This window comes from Protopterus annectens, chromosome 4.part1 (genome assembly GCF_019279795.1).
Source record: "Protopterus annectens isolate FY-2018-M chromosome 4.part1, PAN1.0, whole genome shotgun sequence".
NCBI classification, from domain to species: Eukaryota; Metazoa; Chordata; order Ceratodontiformes; family Protopteridae; genus Protopterus; species Protopterus annectens.
The window spans coordinates 757,726,148-757,750,067 of NC_056734.1; the positions used below are offsets into that span (position 1 = coordinate 757,726,148).

General features: G+C 40.1%; 1 protein-coding gene across 1 annotated transcript in view; it reads left to right on the plus strand.

Moving 5' to 3' along the window:
• CCDC150 (coiled-coil domain containing 150) overlaps positions 1 to 23,920 on the plus strand; it is a 2,807,665-nt gene that overhangs the window by 2,603,669 nt on the left and 180,076 nt on the right. The window contains exon 26 of the mRNA XM_044070503.1: positions 17,695 to 17,880. Within this exon, the coding sequence (XP_043926438.1) occupies positions 17,695 to 17,880 (186 nt within the window). The remainder of the gene's footprint in view (positions 1 to 17,694; positions 17,881 to 23,920) is intronic.

The window sequence follows — 23,920 nt, forward strand, 5'->3', positions numbered from 1 at the left end:
CATTTCTTGGCATTGAGCTTGAACCTATGGCTCTGGCACCAAGCATCTGTTTCTGTAAGGCCGTTTTGTAGAATATCCACATCATTTGGGGATTCAGTAGTAGCTCTTAATTTGTAGTCATATGCAAACTTTGTTAGCCAGAGTCCCTTAGTATTGGCCTGTACCTCAGAGAAGGAGATGCCAAACAAGAGTGGTCCCAGGACTGAACCCTAAGGTACTCCACTTGTCTGGAGACTGTTTTGTAGTTTCACCTTACAAGAGATGACATAACACTTTAGGTTATGCATCTTTCTTCCATATTAGTGATTCAGTCTTCTCTTGTGATTTCAGTTTTTGATTTTGGTTTGTCTGTTCTCGGCATTTTGAGTGCCAACATTTCAATAGGGAGCCGGTCCAGATGCAGTAGGTTTGTGCCCCTGGTGGGTGTATTGACAGTCTGGGCCAGGTAATTTGGGTTTACAAAGTCTAGGATTATTTGTGCCTGTTCGTTTGCTGTTGTATATGATTCTTAGTTAATAATGAGGTACAATATGGTATTGGGTTGAATGGTGAGTATCTCCAGAAGGGTTAAATATATGTTATGGGTTTCCTAGGTCATAGAGGAGGGACCTGTAGCTTGCAGGAAAGTTATATGGGATCTTGCCTGTGGTTTTCTGACTGTAGAGAAGCTCAAGTGTATTGTCTTGTTTGATCAGCCTTGATTTATATTTATTTTTGATGTAAATCAAGATACCTCCACCTTTAGTTCCTGCATGTGTAGTAGGTGTGTCTAAATGTGTAGAAGGCATTATAGCCCTCCATTGCAGGGATGCTGCCTACGGCTTTAAATCATGTCTTATTGATTGCACAGATGCAGATGTCAGCATTTTATAGGTTAAAGTGAGACTGTAAGGAATGGAGTACATTCTTCATATAACTCACTACTGGAGTAGCCTTAGCTATATGGGTTATATCCTGCCAAGGATATCCACACACCCAAACTGTCAAGCAGCTCGAGCTGAGCTGACTAAAAGACAAGTTGGGACATGAAACCCTTCAGAGCTTTATTGCCACTGAAGAGTACTCTCCTTTGAGGCTTTTGAGAATCAGCAGTTGAGTTGTGCTTTCTTTGGCTGGGCAGATAAGTTCCCTTTGGGGGGAAACAACTTGCATTTTCATAAATTTTTTGAGGTTTTATTACTTTCCACTTCAGCAAAGTTATTTTAAAATGTTATGTTTTAATGGATTGTCTTGAGACCGTAACATACTTTTAAATGGATCACTCATTTTTTCTCAGTGTTAAAGTAGTGTCCATCCCTGGGGAAGCATCTGTTGCCATTAATAACATGGCTGACTCCATTTTTCCTGTCAAAAAGAAAACCTAGCTTGTGTCTACTCCTCCTTAAATTTCTTTAGACAGCAGTAGTTTACTGTGTCTGGCTTGGGTTATTTCAGGCTATTGATCCTTTTTGTAAAATAGTTTCTGGTAAAAGAAAGAGGAATTCCTCTTTTCCTGAAGAGATTCAGATACTGAATCTGAACTGGAAGATGCAGGGATAGATTCAGGGTTTTGTCCCCTCAGGTTTTTTATTCAGACTCAGTGGAGACCTCAGTTTCTGATTCTCCCTATGGGGGGGTTCTTTTTCTCTGAGACTGTTGCTAGAATGTGCCATTGTTTTCAGCTGAAGAACGCTGAGGTCTCTCACTCCCTCAGAAAATACTGAGTTGTTACAGACTGATTTTCTACAACCTATATCCACTCCTTCTTTTGTGTCTGCTTTAGAGGATGTTACTGCCTACAGTTAGTCAGCCAGCTTCCCCTAAAAAGGCAGATAGAATGTTTAACATTCCTCTGTCTTTTACATTTTTATACATTATTCCTAACCCTGACCCAACAGCTGAACCCTTAGTTGATCCCACTGCTACTTAGCACTTAGTTAATTTCAGCCCTACTCTTTCTGATAAGGATGGGGAAATTATTGATGGGTATGGGAAAGAAGTGTATATTTCTGCAAATTTGTTTTTCAGAATTTTGAATAGTCAGGCTTATATGTTAAAAGTTTGTTCTGACAAATTGTGAAAATATGAGGAATGTTTTATCTGCAGGCTCTTCTTGTGAGGAAAATCTGATTTAAATAACTTAATTTTTAGTTTTGCACAGGTCACTCACTATTAATTGTTTGCCGAGTCTGTGTATGACTCGATACTACTTCCAGGGCTATAGCCACTGGTACTGTTTCAAGAAGGTTTATGTGGCTGCATTCTCAAAACCTTCTATATAATGTTAAAATGAGATTGTAAATTCTCCCCTGGGTAGAGATTTAAGCTTGGCCCTTGGGCTGCAGAGGTGATCAGAAAGTGTGATGAAAGGGGCAAGCTGATCCATGGAATTTTTATGATTTTTCATGTCTCCTTTTCCAGATTGTCCAAGGGATTTTCTTTCTCCTTTTCCGTTTTTGGCAGAAAAATAGAATAAGCAGTCTCAACAGAATTCAGGTAAACAGATGTTTAAGAAGGAATGGCAAGGGTTACCAAAAAGAAGGTCTCTACATCCCCAAACCAAGGACAGTCCAATATATCTGAATGACTGTTCAAGACACCTTGTGACCCACCCAGTCTGGCCCCCCTTTTTCTTCCAGAAAGACTAAATCTCCATTTCTCTCTTTGCAACTTATTGCTTCAGACAAATGGGTTCTGAATTTCATTCATCAAGGTTACAGATGGCAGTGGAAGGGAATTCCTCATTTCCAGGGGGTCATTCCTCATCCACCAGATCAGTCTTTAGATCCACTTCCTCCTTCCCAAGTGGGGAAGGGTGTTTATTCAAGGATGTCCCCAGTGCCAAAGAAAGAAAATACTTGGAGACCAGGTCTTGAGCTTTCTGTCTTTAACTTGGTTGTGATAGTGCCGTAGTTCAAAATGATGTCACTTCACCACTTGTCACATCTTTTTCCTGTTTCAAGTTTCCTGGTAACACTAGACTTATAAGATGTTGATCATGTTGCCCCTATTCATCCAGACTTCAGACATTTCTTAAGGTTTTATATGTCTAGACCACATTATCAGTTCTCTCACTTAACATTTGGGTTATCACTGCACCAACAGTGTTCGCAAAATGTTGAGTTCTAGTTCTAGCTCATTGTAGGCTACAGGGTATCCACATTTTTAATATTTATATGACCTGCTTATCTCAGAAGCATCTCTTTCAAAGTGTCAGGAAACTCTCTCTCTCTCTTGGCTGAGAGATCTCTTAAACAAGCTGGGATTCCAAGAAAACAGTCAAGTCTTTCTTGACACACTTACACAGGATTATGTTCCTCTGATGTCAGCCTGACACCTCAGTTCAAAGTGCTTTTCTTCCACAGGAAAAAAATAGATCCTTACTTAGATCTGTTTCTAAGGTTTTTCTACTCAGATTTCAGTCACTGTGATGGAATACCTAGGGATTTTTAATCATGGCATCTATGATTCTTATGACATCCCTGGCAAGACTCCACATGAGAAAGATACAGCGGGATCTGAAATCTCTTTGGTCTCAGCATTAGCACCCTTTATATTTTCAAATCCCAATGCTGGGGTTTGTCAGAAGAAAAATCTTTTGATAGAGACAACAGCTATCCTTAAATCCAGGTCTCCTCTTCTCCCTCCCTGCTTTGAAGCAGCCAGTCACTATATACACTAAGGACTTCGCTTGCATTTTCAGGAGGGATAAAAGTGCAGGGTTGTGGAACACCAAGGGCAGATGCAAGCACATAAATATCTAGGTGATGTTTGCCCTGATCAAAGCACGCAACTCTCTGAACCATCTTTGATCCCTTGGGACCCCTTCAAAGTGGTTTCAGACAATACCATAGTCATGTGGTACATCAACAAGCAAGGGGGAACCAGGTCATACCCTTTTTGCAGACTAGCAATGTTAGCTTGGGATATAGCTTAACAGCACAATCTCACTCTACAGGCATCCAGAGGTAAATCCATCTCAGAATTAGCTCCATCAGAGCTAAATTGTGTGACAGACAAGCTGAGCAGGGCCAGCACAGACCCTCACAAATGGAAACTTACATTGGGGGTCTTCCAAGATTTGATCCATCTGTGGTGAATTCTTCAAGTACACCTTTTTGCCTTCTCTTTAAATAATCAACTGGCAAGATTGTGTTCCAGGCTGTATGCAAGAAGTCATGGAAGACGGATGCCTTTTCTTTTCATTGGACAGAAATGCTCCTATGTGCTTTTCCACTAATATTCTGAAGGAATCCCCCAAGATCATTGTGGTGACTCTCTTCTGGCCTAGGCAGCCATGGTTTTCCCTTCTTTCAGAAATGGCCAGGGGCAATTATCACAAGCTTCCTTCCAGATTGCATTTACAAACACAAGAATGGGGGTGTTTGATTCACTCTGACATCAATCATCTTCAGTCAACTGCCTGGATGATAAGGCCTTAATTCTTTTAGGCACCTGTTTACTGAGGATGTGCAGTAGTTGCTAATGGAGGCAAGAAAGCCTGCTAGAGAAATTCAGATATTAGCAAATGGAAATGGTTTTCTAGTTGGCGCCAGCAATATTACCAGCACCCATTCAGGGCTACGTGTTCTCTGATTTTACAATATTTGTGTAAGTTACTTCTCTATGGCGTTTGTTATTCCTCTGTCAGGGTTCATTTATTGGCCATTTCAGTATGTATGCTCATGGAACCTCCTCTTTCAAGGCACTGAAATGTTAAAATATTCTTGAAAGGGGTTTTGCATAAGAGGCTTCCAAGTAAATCAGTTTATCCTCCTTGGGATCTTTAATTTTGTGTTAGAGATACTAACACTTGTTCCATTTCAACCAGCTAACCTGTCTGAATTGAGGTTCTTAACATAGAAAATGTTTTTGCTGATTTAGAGCAATCAGATTTGCAAGAAGGGTATCTGAGTTAACCCAATCTCATTTTCCATATGGACAGGTTCTCTATGAGAACTAATCCTTTTATCCCTAAAATTGTAAACAAGTTTACTTAATGCCAAACCATCCATCTCCCTGTTTTCTTTACTGAACTTAAAGATAAGGGGAAAGGATACTCCATTCCTTACATGTCCACAGACACTTCAAATACTATCTTGACAGAACTAAATCTTTTAATGTTTCAGATAACTTTTTTATTTCTTGTGAAGGTAAGAAGAATGGGCAACCTGTGTCTAAACAGATTATTTCCAAATGGTTGTCTAAGACATTGGGCCAGCTCAGTTGTACTTGACCATAACCAAAGACTTCTAGGCAGGGTGAAGGACCCCTCTATCAGGGTTTTGGCTTCATCTGTGACTTTTTGGAAAGGGTTGGATTCTAGAGAGTTTCTAGAACCTTCTACTTGGTCCTCTCTACATACTTTTACAAAGCACTATAAGCTTGATTCCTTTTCTGGGTCCATATCAAGCTTTGTTAGGATCATTCTCCAGGGGTTCCTGTACTCTCTTTCTTTTCCCTCCCAAATGTGGTTAGATATGGTACTCTACCATATAGCTTAGGCTAATGCAGCAGTGATCAATATGATGAACATAGTACAGTTGTGTAAGTTGAACTTTCCATAACAGTAGATGTTCAAATGATCACTGCTTCAGTAGCTGCTCCCTCCCTCCATCCCCCTTGTTTTTTAGTGTGTTTTTATTCCACGGTGTAGACATTTATTTTTTGTTGTGCCTAGCATATTTATTTCAGGGCTCAGCCTCCCTGTCTGTGCTGGCAGTAAGGCTCTGAAGGGCTGCGCTCCCAAACTTGTCTTTTACTCAACTTGGCTCTTGCTACTTGACAGTTTGGGTGCGTAGAAGGTGCCCAGACATTTTGTAAGCTGGCTGGCTGTTATATCCTTGGCAGGATATAACCCATATAGCTAAGGCTACTGCAGCAGTGATCATCTAAATGTCTAATGTAATGATAAGTTCAACTTACATAACTGTACTTTTGAGGCATGTGGAATGATAAAGTCTGTGCCCTGAGTGGTGCCCCCAGCCAACAAGTTAATTGACTTAGTATCTAGGAGGTCATGGCAGGAGCCTGACTCCCGCGACTCTGTCCCCTGCAAATTGGACAAGATTCCCTTGCCCCCAAAGGACAAATAGCATTGGGCCAGCTCAGTTAATTCTACTTTGCCTCATGGAAAACTAATGGATATGCTGTGTGGATCTTCAAGATGCTTGCCTTTGGATAAAGACAGACAAAACATCCAGGAGATTCCTACACTTCTGAATAGGAGTCAGTCATTACCAGTTCAGAGCACTGCCATTTGGTCTCACCCTAGCCTCCAAGCATTAACCAAATGTTTGGCTGTTGTAGCAGCTCCTCAACCACCCCCGGAATACAAAAGTTTCCCATGTCTACATGACTGTATCCTTGCTGCCCCCTTGCTGGAGTCTTATCAGCAAGCCAGGGATTACCTTTTTCATCTTTGCAAGTTCCTGGGCTTATCTGTAAACCTACAAAAGTCCAACCTAAACCCAACTCAGAAATTAGTCTTCCTCTGGTGTCACTTGGATACTATGCCTTCCATTGTTTTTCTTCAGGACAAAATTCAGACCTTACAATCTGCAGTTGAGCATCTGTTACTCAGCAGCCTACCTACAGAGTCTTAGGCCTGATGGCCTCTTCAGTTTTGATGATAGAATTCTATCACTTCTAGATGAGAATAATACAGTGGTTCCTTCAAGATCAGTGGGCATAAAATGTTCATCCTCTTTTGAAGACTATAATCATTACAAAATCCTGCAAGAGGCATCTTCATTGGTAGCTGTAATCCCCAATGGTTCCAGCAGGAGGATGATTTCAGATCCCACTCCCAGTAGCAACAGTGACCATGAACGCATTTTCCCTTGGGTGACCATTATGAAGGAGAAAGGTTCCCCACACATGGACATCAAAGTCAGTCTTCTCATAAATGTCTTGGAATTAAGGGCAGTCCTCCTAGTGTTGCAGGAACTTCAGGACTGTGTGATAAAGGGCATGATATCCATCCAACTAGACAACATGGTGGTAGTTTGGTACATCAACAAACAAAGGGAAACCAAATCTTAACTTTTATGTCGGTAAACAATGAGGGTTTCTGAATGGGTAATAGCCTCTCACTGTTTTCTGGTAGTAACACATATCTGGGGGGGGGGGGGGCGGTGCTTATTTGCCTTGTGGACAGGTTCAGCAGAGATCTTCTAATGCCTTACAAGTTGGTCTCTTAATCCAGTGACAACCAAGAAGATATTCAGTCACTGGAACACTCCTGTGACCTTTTGCCACCCGATTCAACACCAAATGCAGCAGCTATTTTGTCATGATCCCCACTCTTGGACAACCATGCAGAGATGTACCCCTTCCCTTGATGTCCAAACCTCTACAGAAGATTTTCAGGTGCAAGGCAACAGTTATCCTCACAGTTTCCATATGGACCAGACAGATTTGTTTTCCACTTCTAATGCCTTATTTGAAGGGGACTCTGTGCCTCCTGATCCAGCTCCAGAATAGATCTCCCACCCCTCCAGGAAGCCCCAGATTGACCTATATAGTCTGAAAGTAACCATTTGGATTCTGCAATTCTATTGATGGCTAAGGATGATTCTGTCACAAACAAAGTTGTCAGAATTCTAACAGCCTGTCAAAAAGCTTCCACTCGAAGGATCATTTGCATCATGGAAAAGATTTGTTACTTGAGCCCAGCCACACAACAATGACTGTTTCTCATAATCTATAGCAGGCATCCAGCACTTTTTTCCTCTGTTTGAATTAGGCTCCAGCTTCTATACTGTCAAGATTCAGTTGACTGCTATTTTCAGCTTTCATGTTGAGTTTCAAGAATGTTCTCTAGCTTCTCACAAGCCATGCAAGGGATTTCTGAAAGGCACCTTTCTATTAACGCCACCTGTAAGAGATCCAGTTTTGCCTTAGGATCTGAATTTTGTTCTAGAGTCTACTGGACTTCTTTCTGAATGTACATAGACAATTGTGTTTCTACGTTTTGTAAACACAGTCATTTAGAAGGGTTGAGCATCTCTTTGTTTCTTTTGCTCACAACAAATTGGGGAAAAAAGGTATTCAATGTATCACTTTCAAGATGGTTATCAGACTGCATCACATTCATTTATACACTTAACAACAAACCTCTTTCTGGTAAACCAGGAGCTCATTCTGCTAGACCTATGGCAGCTTCTACTGCCATTTTCAGGGCCTACTCACTAGATGAGATTTGTGAGGCCACTTGGCCATCCTTGCATACCTTTATCAAACATTGCAAGTTGAACTATTCTTCCAGGGCTAGAGCATCCTTCGGTGCTGTCATCCTGAAGGGCTTTATGTCATGATGCCACCCAGGGTCTCTGTAGCATGGGATTTTGACCCACATGTCGGATCAGGCTACCTAAATGAATAGGCTACAGAAGTTATGCACTTACCATAATGATAGGTCCTTTCCTTCCAGTCAGTCTATCAAGACAACCCTTCCACCTTTCCCCGTTCCATATTTTTAAGGCTTGAAGGATCCTCAGGTTAGAGTTCATCGGGTCAGAGCAGCGCAGATTAGTGGTGCTTCAGTCCTAAGGAGTCAAATAAGATCTGAGGTAACTAGGGAGAGGGGTATGGGAAAGGAAATTCTTAAAGGGGGGGGGGTCAAGGCTGGAGCACTGATTCAGCCTAGTCAGATCCGACAAGCAATTTGAGGACCTTCATGTTGTATTGGATGGACTAGAATGAAAGAATTTAGCATTATGGTAAGCACATAACTTTCATTTATTTTTTATGCAGTATTTTAATAAACATAACCCATCTGAACCATCCATGTAAAACCAGTATGTGGTTTGCGTCTGCACACAAGTCAGCAAAATGTTTTCCCTGTAATGAGAACATTTTGTAAACTGTGGGAAAATGTTTCTGCAGCTTATAGTGGAGCGAAAGTTTCACTGGGATTCACCAGTATTTGATGGAACAGACGAAAACTAAGTACTGACTTTGACTGAGATGTGCTTTTTGGTGAAAGTGAAATTCAGAGACATGCATAATTTATTTGCCTGTGAATACTATTAAATGCACCGGCAAATATAAACACCCAGCTGAGCATTTGAACAACTGTGGGTGATTGTCTTGCACAGCAGACTGTAGCTAATCATTGAGTATACACTGAAATAGTCAAGTGTACTTAACTGCTGTGCTCAGAAACTCCATAGAACAAGCTTCTATAAATTGCTGTATTAAGCAGTACCCCAAATTGCAGTTCCCTGTCATATATATAGACGTAATTTACATAAGCTACTCCCTCAAACTGCTAGATCTACAGGAGAAGCAGAAATACTGAGGAAATCTCTGCACTTCTGAGATGTGACCTTTTGAATCACTTTTCCCTCATGCATTTCAAGCAGTAAAAGTAAAATGTGGCCTTGCATAGTATGCAACTTTTTATGAATCCCAGCCTTAATGTGTATTAAATAAAGCGCTATTATCTTATAACCAATTGGAGGAAAGTATTCTGATTAATCACACTATTAACATGTAATCTGGTGCATTCCCAATAAGTAACTTTATAACACAAGTTGCAGTCGAAACTTGTTCCTCTGAACATAAATAAGGTTCATATATAAATATTCCATGTTGTGTGCATAATTAGAAGAAAGCTGGCTTGCAAAGGAAAACAGTTGAGATACACGACACAGTGTTACACAGTTAAGATGATACAGTGACACATAGTTGGAGCGAACATGCATCCAGGGTACACAGGTCATTGTCCAGTATGAAAAATCTTTTTTTATTCTTCTCTCTGTGCTTTTTCTCACTGTGTCATCCAGCCTTCTGCTATTATCCAAGCCCATTTTCCCCCCAGCCTTGGTATTTTGCATTGAGGGAGAGAGCGGGCCAGAGGATTCTGACATACTGGCAGGCACACTGATGATTTGTATCTTTACTAGCATTTTAACAATGAGAGTTTGTTATGGTCCATAACTATACCCTTGGTAGGGAAACTGTTGACTCCTTGTGAGGGCATGCTCCAGGGTACCTGCAATGAGACATATATTTTCATGGCTTGATGGTGGAATGCCCTTCCTTGGTCCATCCTGTGTGTTAATGTCGCTGCTATGAGTGAATGTGGCATTGGATGGCCTCACTCTGTCCTCCAGGGGCGGGTAGGCCAGTTCTTCCTACACCAGCTCTGAGATACCTGAGCCTTCAGTCAGGCTTGGGTCATGGCTTTCATCACTGTATGCTAATAGAGCTGGCTGAAAATGAAGAATCTTTGACAGTCATATTGCCCTTTGAAAGTACTAGATCTTTTTGTAGCACTTCTTCTGTGACAGACTAATCTGATCATTTGCTTTGCCGTAAAACCTTAAAAGCAGCTCATTACATACAATGGAATGGAGTCACTGAAAATAAAGATGTTTTTCTTACAGTGGGCAAACCCTTGCACCCCTGGGTGGTGGAGTTAAGACCCTTACACCCTCAGCACTTCATATATTCCAACTCCACAGTCGCTCAATACTGGGGAGACAAAAATACCCCAAAACAATGCTTACAAGAATTTTTGAGATATTGTCTTTCAAAAATAAGTGGGATAGCCTTTTGTAACTTATTTTTGAAAGCTACAATTAATCAAACTAACTTTACTGTAGTCCATTTCATACACAAGTATTCACAACAGTAGTCTTTTTATGCTTCACATTTGTGTTTAAGGTTGTCAGTTAATTACAAAAAAAACCACAGGTGAATGAAAAGGTAGCTCTGATGTTGTCTGCACCATCTGGCTTCAGCCTGTGGGACTTCAGATCCGACAGTGGCCAGTTCCAAAGTCCTTAGTACCCTTGGCTCTGCCTCCCTCACCCATAACTTCCCGCTCTTCACTGTAATCCTCAGATCTGGTTTGCCACCATTCTGGTTAGCAGCTCAATCTTGGATCCATTCAGCTTTTTCTAGTTTCAGGACCTAGCATAGTGCTTTATTTGGTGCGAATTTGCTATTCTTTTACCTCGTTTCATTTTGTAGTACTGTGTCCTTTTAGGTAGCTACGTAAACAGGTGTGTTCCCCTCTTTTCACAAGTCTGCTTGGATCTCCCACCTTTTGGCTTTCTTATTGTCTTTCATATAGCCTAGTCAGTGATCTTGTTATTTGTGGTAGTTTGGAGTTCATTTCCTCTAATTTTTGGATATGGAGAAACATTGAAAAAGTGAATGTCCTGTGGGCACAAACTACCTTTGCAGGACACGCATCTGAAGTGTGTTTACCTTATGGGAGTTGCGTATCTGGATTCAGTATGTTCCATTTGTGGAGGGGTTCAGAACCCAGACCATCAGTGAGTGCAGGGCCAAGTAAGTCATTTGTTTCTGCAGTTGCTTCTTCCTCTGCTCCGAAGACCAGGTCCGAGAAGCCCTAACAGTAGAACTCCAGACCTTCTAAAGGTTATCAGAAGAGATCTTATTCATCTTTTGTTCATCGTCTTGCCTCCTTAGGCTCACAGGACTTGAAGTTTCCAAGACTTTTGGGGTCTCTGGCTGCCCTGGTGCCAATATCAACCCTAATCTCTTGGAGCCGATCCTTATTATTGCTAAAAAACAACAAGGTTGTGATTGTGAGCCTCCCTAGCTCCTTCGTGATCAAAGGGACCACTTCTGGTAGTGTGGACACCCCCTTTTTGTAGCACAGCCTACTGGAGTGTCACCAGAGTCTATCCTGTCCCCATCCAGGTTCTGAGTCTCCCTGGCTCAGATCCAGCATATGGGATCCCCTTCATCTAAATGACATACCAAGCCCCCTTCGGTGGCGTCATCCATCTGGTCATCGAGGTCGGTGGGGAGCATTAAAACTTCCTAATTGGAGCAGCTGATGAGGTCCTTTTTACAGACGCAGATGCAATTAGACCTTATCCCTTTAGGTCCAGGTCTGGTACTAGCACTCTCAGCTCCAGTCTTTTGGCTTCCTCCCTCAGCCCCTTTGAATCTGAGGTCTTTGGGGCTGGCTGATTTTCCACCCTGTGGGTCATTTGGCCATCATTGGCTTCATCCCTTTACTTGGTTGCTTTGACTCCAACTTTGTCTGGGCCATGGGGAACTTGGAGCCATGGAGTCGAAGCCGGAGTTCTGGGCTGGGGTCACAGTTCTTGCTTTGGGATCATCACTTCCACTCAGGGCTTTGGCTTTGGCTTTGGCTATGGACAGCTTGGCTCTGATCTCAACAGCAAGGCTAAGCACACTCCGTCAGGATTCGGTTTGTCTCTGATACTTTGTGTTCTGGAACCCTCGGCCCTGAGAAGCCATCTTCTGCCTCAGCTTTCAAAGTTTGAGAGGATGTTCTCCTGTCAGTGCCTGCAACCAGTTATCAATCTCCTGGGCAGCCTTTGTCTGTGAGCCTCCATTCTGCCAACTTGGTGGGGCTTCCCATCTCTTCCCCTTCCTCCCCTGCTTTGTTGGAATGGGAGGTTTCAGGGAAGAGGAAATGTAAGAGAAAACACCTTGACTCCCTGGAGGAGTCTGTCACTGAGGATACTGACCTTGAAGAAGGAAAGGGATCCTTAAGTCTCCACAAGATGACACCTCTTTCAGTGACTTATTGGTGCTACTTCACCAGTGCAGAAGCTGGACCACCGAAGCACCCTCTCCTGGGGAGTCAGTATTTTTGGAGGCATTCAGTGTAAGCCCATCTACACCTTGTGTGGTTCCCCCTCCAGATGCTGTTATAGACCTTGTGTCCCAGAGGGCATGGAAGGAACCTGACACATTGTAGCATATCCCCAAGAAGCCAGGTAAGAGTCTCATTCCCCTCAAGGACAGGCCACATTGGAGTAAGGTTCTGGCCTATCAGTGCTATTGTAGTGGCAGCAGCCACCAAGAAGAAGATTTCTGAAAAGAGCTCCTCACTTCACCCTAAACAAGAAGTCTTGGGTTTTGGATTGTTTGGGGAAGTGCTGCTATGCCTCAGCCGGTTTTGCTGTAAGAACTGTTAATTACCTGTCACACTTGACAAGACTTCAACAGGACTTGGTATCCAAAGTGTCAAGAACCCTCAAGATGTAGCAGTCTCTGGAAACATAGAATATGCTGAAGACTCAGTTGTCTACCTTGCTTTCCATCGCCAATGTTTCCATGAGGCTCATCTCAAATGTGGCCAGTGGCATATCTCGAGCAGCTGGCTCCGGTATTGCCATGCGGGGCCATACTTGAATGTGTTTGTGCAACTTCAAGGATTGCTTCAAGGCATCCTTTGTCAGTGCCCCTTTTGATGGATCCTCTTTGTTTTGGCCAAATGTTAAAGATACTCTGACAAAGAGTGAACAGGATGGGAAGATATTGTCCACCATTGGAGTATGCTTTGCTAACCCTCGCGGACCTTTTCAAGGAATCAGAAGGGGTAAGCTTCTCTTCTTCAGAAATTCGCAGCACTCTTCCCATGATGCTCCTTCAGAGGGTTCCTCCTGAGGATTGGGGGAGGAGTCATTATGGACACTGGCAAAGGGGTAGGGGCAGTCTGTAGCATCAGGGGTTCTGCAGGGCTTTCTCCAACAGGTCTTTTCACGACCCAGAAGGGTTGTCCAGCTGCTGTTCTGTGGAGGCAGCCTGGGGTCATTTGGCTGTTCACCTAAAATCTTGGGAGACCATCACCTCAGATGCATGGGTGTTGAGAGTCGTATCCAGAGGTTATTATATTCTCTTTTCACAGTTTCCAAACTGTGACCAAAGAAATCTCCCAGATGTTCTACCCCATCAAAGACTATATGCAGCTGTTGAGATATGCAAGCTGCATGCAAATCCATTCATTCAGCAGGTCTCACCAGACCAGAAAGAATCCAGGGTCTATTCCAGATTACCTCAGACCAATTTTTTATTTAAGCAAGCTAAATTAGTTCTTCAAAAAGACCAAGTTCTGGATGGTCATGGTGCAGTCCATCTTGCCTCTTCTGAGGAAGGGCAATTGGATGTGCTTGATAGACCTCAAGGACACCTACCATCACAACAAGATAGGCATAGGCAGGTGTTCCAGGAGGTTTCTGCACTTTTGACTGGGGGGGCATTCACTACCAGTTCATGGCCCTGCCATTTGGTCTCACCACAGCCCCCTGGGTGTTTACAGAGTGCATGACAGTGGTCACAGCCTGGTTTCAGCTGCATGGATTCCTGGTCTTTCCATACTTGGATGGTTGGCTCCTCATTGCCCCCACAAGAGCATCATTGATCATAGCCAGGGATTCCTTACTCCAACTATGCAACCATTTAGGCATCATAATTAATTACCCAAAATCGAGCATCCAGCCAGTGAAAGTTTTAGAATTCATAGAGTGTCACTTGAACACACTCAACCAAATTGCCAGGCTTCCAAATTCCAGAGTTTTCAGTCTTCAGGTTCAGGCCTTGTTGGTGCTTGTAACCTCGAAGCCTCAGGCTCAGGTGGTTAAGAACCTTCTGGGTCATATGGCAGCATCCATAAGGTTGGTTTCTTTAGCCAGATATCACATGAGGGCTCTGCAATACACTATGCCCATTCCGTTGTCTTTCCTTACTCAGACTTTACAGTATGGTTAGCGAAGGTGTGTCCCAACCTAATTCATTCAAGTTTTCTAAGAACTAATCCAACACTGGAATGGAGAAAGGGGACTCTGCCAATAGAGATTACAACAATTAGGGATACAGACAATAGGCAAGAGGGAGCCAGAATATATTGGAGAAAAATTGCAAAGGAACCAAGTTATTAGGAGCAAATAACTAGAGAGGGAAAGGTAATAGAATGGGAAGATGCCAAGAACTTATTTGGGCTGCAGGCTAGAGATTGGCTTCCATATCAAGGATTGATATCAGAGTATAGGTAAAGAGAAAAAAATAAGGGAGTCCTAAATGAAAGACCAACACTGGTAGAGTTTTTAGCAGAATCTAGAACAGAAGTTGCCGTTAAGAAAGTCATAATTAGTTGAGTGTATAAAATATTGCATGATAACTATAAGAATCAATTAGAGGAGGTTAGGAAGGATTGGGAAGAGAGATTAGATAAGCAATTCACAAAGAAACAATGGGGGGATATATGTATGTCTCCCAAATATGCAGCAAAATCTAGAAGATTTAGGATCTTTTCCTGGAAGTGTTTACATAGGTATTTTTATACCCCAAGCAGACTTCAAAGAATTTTTCCTCATGTAGACAGCAAATTTTGGAGGTGTGATGGGGAAGAAAGATGTGACTGGGAACATATTTTCTGTGATTGTAATGAGTTGGTAGACTTTAAGGATTCCCTGCAGACTGCTGTGTCGGAGATGCTGGGCAAGCAAATTGGAGTAACTAGCAAAATTATTATTTTGGGCTATGATATATAATCGGAGTTTCCTAGACATAGTAAGGCCTTGCTGAGTCTAATGATGATGGTTGCCAAAAAAAGTTATTACTAAAAATGGAAAAAAAGTCTAAACCAACTTTACTAGAGGTAGCAAAGATAATAATATAAATAAAACAAGTAGAACTGCGATCTTTAGAAAAGGGTAGGAGCAAATTACATAAGAAAAAATGAGAAATATGGGATCAATACATGCAGAGGAGGAACAAAGTTTAAAAGAAGGCAGGATTTGAATGAGCTATTGCAAGTATGAGGAAAATAAAGTACAATTCTGATGTTTTATATCAATTATAAGTTTGTAGACTCTGGAAATTGTTTTCCCCTTGGTTACTAGATTTTTTACAATTAACTGGGATAAATTAGTGTCTTGTTTATCAAAATTATCAGGTGGAAATTTGGTGTTTACAAGGTATCGGAGTGAGTTCATAATATTTACGTATTTCGTTGGGAGATTTAATTTCTCTCGTAATTGTGTTATATCACATTCCTTTCATTTGTAAATTTTCCCATACTGTAATATCTCTTATTAAGGGATAATCCTGCAAGTTTATCAGTTGGTTATTTTAATAGTAAATTAGGATTAAGGTGTATAGGTTGCAGTAAAAGGAGGGCATTTAATAATTGTACAGATGAAAAGAGCTTTTGAGTAGTTAATACTCTTTGTTTAATAAGTGGATGTAAGTTCTTAACATAGATTTTTGATTTAAATGTAGGAATAGGAGAGCCCTAGGATTGCACCCAAGTGTCTTAATTTGTTCATACCAAATTCTAGACCATAAGGGGGATCATACATTTGTGTCTCATTCATAGTTTAAAATTTGACATAGCATTAATAATACTAGAGTACAGTTTAAAATCAGGTAACCCTAATCCACCTTTAGATTTAGGAAGTATAAGCTTTTCATACTTGATTCTAGTAGCTTTAATTAATGAACAGGATAAAAAAGATGCCATCGAAAACACGCTCAAATTCAATCCGTTCAAAAAGTTGCTTTGCACAAAACTTATGATTAACAATAATCCATATTTTACCCCTCAAAAAATTAGTAAATTTAATAACAATTACCCACCTGAATGTCCTCACTGCACTAAGCAACCAGCAGATAATTCTCCATGTTATGTGAGAATGTAATAAAGTTCATAACCTATGGTGTTCATTAAGGGCAAGACTAGACAAAATGGGCTACCAAAAAAGTACTTTATCCTGGGAAACGGCTATACTGCACATTAATATAAATAATCTTCCAATAGTCTTAAAGCATGTCCTCATCTCCATATGTGTTCTTGTCAAATTCTATATTACAAAGAATTGGACCCTTGCAACCCACTCTCATGGGAAGGTTTTAGCAATTTAGCAAGCAAATACATCTCCTCCCACAAACTACTATATGTTACTAAGAAACGTAAATACTACCAAGAGTATTGGGAATACCTATTAGATTTCATTCTCAAGAAGTAAAAATAATAATTTTAGAAGTGAAATATTCAATATATGTAAGAAAATCAATAAGGATATATTTAGAACCTTATATTTAGAACCTTATTATCATTGTTATTTTATAAATCTTTATGTTGATAAGCTGTTCACAAATACATGTACCCTATGTAAAGGTTTTAGTTTATCTTTCCCTCGTATGTGTAATATTCCCCTAAACAGCTAATGGTTACTGTTTTGTTTTCTTCTTATCACTGCAGAATAAGTGGTTAGTACAAAAACAATTCTTGAAGTGACTTCTTTGTATATATTGTATATAGGTTGATATGGTTTGTTGTATGTGTTTTTTGTTGTCAAATGTCTCATATGTTGTAACCTTAAAAACTGCAATAAAGACATTTTTTAGAAAAAAGGATTTGAATGAGCTATGTAATGGTTGACTAACAATGACTGGATATGTTAAAAATGATGTATAATGTTTGCAGCTGAGATTGTATTGGTGTGGTTTATTTTCATTTATATGAGTGTAACATGGCCTATGTCATGCATGATAATTTAATAAAAATGTTTATTATTCCACTGTGGCGGCCCCTAACAGCCTAAAAGCCATAAGACAAACAAACATTGTTTTAAAAAAAATCAACTCTAAGGTTGAACAAAGATGGAAAAAGTAAAACTATTGAACACATTTCCTTTGAAAGTTTGAGACACTGGATTTGGTTTAATTAAGTACTGGTTGCAGCTTTGCAGACTTGTTTTCTGATCCACTGATGTGCAGACTTTAACTCTGCACTTCTCAGGTGTTATATTCTCAAGGACTCCATTTCAAAGAAATGGGACTCAAACAAGTACAATCTACAAATGATTTAAGTAAGCCCATTTCTGTGTTATGTTTTGAGACATTCTGTGTATAATGTTTGATTAAAAATGTTTGAAAAGTGGCAGACTGTAGTTTGTTACTCTTTTATAGATCTCCACTAATTTAGAAGAGGCTCACAGATGGTTCAAGTCAAGGTTTGAAGCTTTACAGACAGAGCTGGTTGAAACTCGATGTCACAGTGACCCACAAAGTGACCTAACACAACAGAAAATCAGCTGGGAGGCAGAAGAAGGCAAAAATACTACAGCTGTTCCTTCTCCAGGGCAGTGGGTACAGGTGAATGATGAATGCATGGATTTATAGCTGTGTTTAAGAGAAATTGGATTTTACTGAGACTATATGCTAAGATGTTAAGTTATACACCATTACATAGTTCAGTGCAGAAGCATCACAAATGAAAAATATCTCCACCTAGAAGTTTGTCTAGAATTGTATATGATGTTGCTCTGGAATTTGGTACTGCTGGTATATGGATCCTGTGTAGTATAGGCTTCCTATGACTTGACTTGTCCTTGACTACTGTTCAGAAATTCTGCTTGGGCTGGATCACATTACTGAGGTAACAGGTTTATATTAGAGTGATTTCAGTATGCTTGTTTTTTTTCTACACTGCATTTCATTTTGGTATATAGAGGGGTTTCCATCAGATGTTTAATGAACTTTATGCAGACTGTCAGCCGCAGCCTTGATTGCCTGTTCACTGACTGTGTCTATTGCAGTCTGTTGATGTATTGATATTGTCTGTCAGTCCTTTGTCATCTTAAGTGTATAAAATTAAGTACCCCATAACTTTGAAAAACAGTGGTATTTTCTTTTTCTGTCACTCACTTTTTAGCTTCTAATATAACTATCTGTTCAGCAGTTAATAACCCAAATGTCTCATGCATGGTAGTAATTCAATGTCACATACTGTTTTAGTTGTTTTATTTTTTAAATACTCTTAAAACAAGTATCATTAGTATATAAATAATTTCTTGAAATTCATAACCGCTATACTCTAGTTTTCTTTCTTGTTATTTTTGGCATGTTTCCTGATATTCCTAAAGTTCTCAGCAAGTTTTAAAGTTTGCTGTTTTCTTTTATATTGTTCAAATGCTAGTTCTACAGTTTCTTTTCAGAAATAATTGATTGCACTTTTACTTAAGATGATTTGATCAAAACTGTTAAAATAGCCAATGTCACAAATGTTACTGTTTGCTGCTGCTATGTCTTGAATGAGAAAGTACAGGTTTAACAGTTGGTACTTTGAGTGCTTTCTGGTCATTTTAGCTACGATCAAATGATACCCCCTCAGAAAAGTGTTTCACATTTGAAGGTGTCTCTTAGTTTTGCTGGATGGGGAACTGCATATGAATAATCCCGTAGAAATTATATTGTGTGCTGCCTTGGGAAATGCTTCCATAATCTCAAAAATGAATTCTTGAGTTGAGCTTCCCATGATAGGATTTTTACTACTGTTGAGATGAGAGAGACAGGAGGTACAGTGCTTTTGTGTGCCAGCTATCTGTGTGCCTGCCATCTTACTAAGATCTTTGTCTTTCCTAACTTTTTAAAATTTAACTTCCTAACCTAGTAAATGATCTTTTTTTGCCTCAGACATTTTTAGACCTAGCCCAGAAAGGAAAGGTAACTGTAGCCATTTTTGAATAGCTAGTTAACTAGCATCTTTTGGGGATATTAACTGGAAATGGAGTACATGGAGAAAAAGTGTACATAGATTTCTGCGAGACAATTTCCCCATACCCTACCTCAGCAGTTTTACTTAGCAAAGGAAATGTTGTCTGCTAAAAATGGAGAGCTTGGTTGTCAGAATGGCACGGGATTTTTAATTTTTTTGTGATCCTATAGAGCAAAAAAAAAAAAAAATGAAGACCAGGATCCCTTGAATAATCTGCTTCTACTGATAAACTTAAGTTCATAGTTAACCATATTTAATAGGGAAGACATCTTAAGATGTGCATTATACTTTGCTGTCCACACAGGCAACTTAAAGATTGAAGTTGGTCATTTTCATTTCTAATTCTCTGCTGTGTGCTTGGGTCTGTCTATGGTTCCAGGTATTAAAAAATAGTCATTTGTTTCATTTTTACCATTGTCACATTGTTGACACAATTAAGTCATCAGTTTGCAGCAGTAAAGTAGATGATAGTATTTCTGTCTTAGATATTTACCATTTTGTGGTGTGTCGTCTTTAACTAGTTTCATTTTGTTGAGTATCAAACAGTGGCTGCTGAGTTTGTTGCCTATGAATATGGCCCTGCTGGTTGCAGTTTTTATATAACCTGAAGATGGCAGTAGCAGATGTTTTTAAGCAGTTGCTAAGCTATGAAAGGCAATTTAAGTAGCTACAAAGCATGCCAGGTATGAATATAGCCTTGCTGGCTGCAATCTCTTGCATAGCTTGATGGTGGCAGTAGCAAATGCTTCCTGCAGTTAGCACACAAGATTAAGGCTATGAGCTCTTAATGAGCTGCTTTCCTGTGGTGCAGAATTTGATTCCCTCAGCCTTCATTTAAACAATGCACTTGATCTTAATCAAGACTGAGAAGCTTTTTGCATGCTAACAAAGAGCAAGTGACTTAACCAGGGAGTACTTTGTGGCAGTTGGTAAATTGGGCTAGGTTCCTCAGTGGCCTCCTAAACTTAATGTCCAATAACTATCTTATGAACCAATGTACCTGTGTATTTTAGGGGATGGCAAGACCTTGAACAGGCACATTTTTCATCTGCTTCAAGCAGAAGACGTGCCACAGAGAGCTATTGTCTGCTCTTCTGTGAAGTCTGTATTTTGTCTTTGAAGCCATATTCCAATCAGTGACTAAGTATGTTTTTGTATATTTATTATTTGCTGACTGACTGATTTGGTGGTAGACACAAGAAACTAGCTTAGACGTACAGAAAAAACAGAAGAGAAGGAAGATGAAGTAATTGTGCTAAAGTATATCTGAGGGAGAAATGGGGTAGGTTGAGAAACTATGAATATATAAGTACTGGAAAATAAGTCAGTGGAGTAATAATAACCTGGTGTGTTCTTTGACAGGATATGACCTTATAAATATTTTATGTCAGTATTACTCTGATGAACTCTGCTTTCAAATTGTCTGAGTTCAGTAGAAATAACGATCATATACATTTTCAGTTTGAGGTATTTTTATTCATTTGCATTTTTGCACTGAGCAGGAGTGTTGTTATGATTTATTTTCAAATATGTGATTTATTTCAAAGCAATCAACATTTAGACAAGTCAGTTTTTCTAATCTGAAATGTTTATATAAAATGTCTGCCTCTGCACATAACTATGAGATTCAAATCTAATTACAACAAAATCTGCAAATTTGCAACCAATTCTAAGAACTCTTCCCATCATTGTCACTCCCTACACACCCTAAACTGGCTAGAACTCCACAACCACCTAAAGTACCTACAACTTACAACAGCCCACAAACTCATCTTTAAACCAGCAGAATGCCCCTCTCTCGCTAAATCTCTAACACCCTACACACCTACCCGTACCCTGAGATCCACAGGCCAAAACCTCCTGCATGTACACAAACCCATCCACCCAACTGGTAAACTACTACTATCCCACACTGTAGCCAAATTATGGAACAATCTCCCCACACCACTACGTAATATACCTAACCACAACAATTTCAAATCCATGCTTCTCTCCCATCTCTCCTCCAAATGGGAATGTCCTTCACATGCTCCCACCTAAAACTTCCACACTACTAACTCCACACCTAAATCATCATTTCTTTGCCTACTTTAACTTAATTCAGAGATCTTGCTCAGAACACCTTTTCATAAATCTTTTGTATGCATGCCTCTGGCCTACCTTACTCATATTCTCAAACTTTCATTGTTTGTTTTTTGTTTGTTTTTCTTATCCATTGTACCCATAATATTAATTTTAATTGTTAATTTGTCTCTATTCATATGTATTTGTATGTCTGTTTGGGGCTTTTCCCCTCGGGTCTCCACTGAAAAAGGGTAATTCTTACCCAGCTGGACCAACCTGGTTAACAAATGCAAATAAATAAATAAATAAATATTGCTGGATTAACATAATATCTGTTGTATCAAGCTCTTAGGTGCCTGGGACGTTCCCATGCTGGGCCAGTAATCAGGGAGCCTGAATCCTCACTACTGACAATGGAGAGGGACATGTACTTGCAATACAAATAGATATACTCAGTATTTCCAGATGTAGACCTCTGTGCATCAAGCAAAATTTCCCTTAAGAGCACCCAGGGAACAAGCTCAGTCCAGTGGCTGGTTCCTCTCAATATCTGTCAGACCGCTAATAAGACTCCCCACTGGCACAGCTTAGAGTTGAGCTGGGGTTCCAAGCTAAGTCCTCCCACACCTTCTCTGTGAAACCAGTGCTTTGTGTCCTTGCTGCAAGCAGCTGACACACACACTCTTTGAGATTTAATTTACACACACACACACACACACACACACACACACACACACACACACACTCCTGGGAAAGGCTGGCACAGATTCACCTGCTGTGTCTCCTTCAGCCCAGACTATAAGGTAGTTATCACTGCCACCAGAACCCCTGCCAGCTACTTTAAGGTTCTTTCAACGGTACCCAATTATACTGAGTGAAATTACTATTAATACAAATGGTAATACTGACCAAACAGCAAGGCGTTCAGGAGTGGCCAGAGTTATCACGAAATAAATATATGCAAATACTCTCAAAACTTAAATGTTTTCTAAATAGGACCAGCCACAATGAGAAGTTTAAATATATTTAACGATAAATGACAAAAGAACAAGAAAATACTAAATATCTATTTACAGTAAACACTAGAGTTTCAGTCACAGGGAATATTAAAAATAACACTGATGGAAACTTTCACACAGTTATAGAAAAACAGTATTTAGCTAGTCGCACTATCTATTCCTGATTAACTAAAAGAACCACTGTTCCTATTTACTGAATGGAGCAATGCAAGATGGGTGAGTGGTCCTTGTTGTCACATCCAAGACAGAATACAGCTGAGACTTCAGTTTCCTTTAATATTAAAACATTATTTCTGTACAGAATGACATCACATATGTCTGGTCATCTGACCCTGTTTCCTGCACTATCCCCCATCACTAGAAGCAACCAGGGTTTATCACCTCTCTGCTACAATGCACACAGATAGAGCTTTGCTTAGATGTGGTGCAACTGCTAGAAGTCATAAAAGCATAAAACCATGTCACTCTTCCTACAGGAGCTACCAGCTATTTTCTAGCCCAGGCATTGTATCTCTAGCTCCATTCAAAACTGTGGGATAACATCTTTATGGCTTAACCCATAACGTAATTTAATTTCAGATGTATTTTGCAAAGTCAGGTGGATTAAGATTAACCTCTTCACTTTCAGTATATGATGTTATAATGTTTACATTTAAACAGTTACAATAACCCATGTACAGCTGTTTTCCTTTCAGCAGGGCACACTGTTGATGCATTTTAACACAAGCAAACCTCACAAATACAATTTCACCACAAGCATTTGAAAAAAATCAGTTGATATACAAATGGCATATAATTATTTACAAAATTCCAGCTAGCTGTGCTGGCATATTTTACAAGTCCATTGCCGTATTCTCCTGGCATGGCTGTCAGTACCTCCTATCATCACAGTGCCATTTTGAGAATTTATTTATTTTTTTGCAAAGTTGCAAGACGTGTATGTTAGAGATACTAGAATTTATTTTTCTTTTACTTTTACCATAGCTATTAATGTTCTTATTTGAGCTTTTTGCCCCCATGCCTGCTAACCATCAGGTTTCTGTCTATCACTCTTACAGTAATTTGTTCACCTGTATTGTGTATTCTCAGCATTAAGGTGAGAGTCAACCAAAATGATTGTCATCCTGGCAGTCATGGAGGTGGTTTGCACTCTCATTGGCATCTCAACAATAAGGGCATTTCTTTTAAGTCATTAAGCCCACCCCTGGTGACTGACATGAGCCACCTGCATCACAATGGGCATTCTGTTCTCTCACAATGTATTTGTGTGATTCCACCAACATGCTGATGACTAACATCACTTGCCTGGGATTGCCAAGCCCGTATCCTTTTAAAATGCTATGCAAGCATCTAATGTCAGTCAACCAAACCAAAACACCATGTCCCTCCCAGCTAGAATGGGTTTGTGAATGCCAGCCTCCCATTCCCACCCTCCAGTGCCCAGATCTTCCTCAGCCAGTATTCAGTCTCAGGTCATCTTTATCTAGGTTATGGCTTTATCTCTGTATACTACAGACTGGGACTTGAATTCGTGGAGTTTACATTTTAAAATATC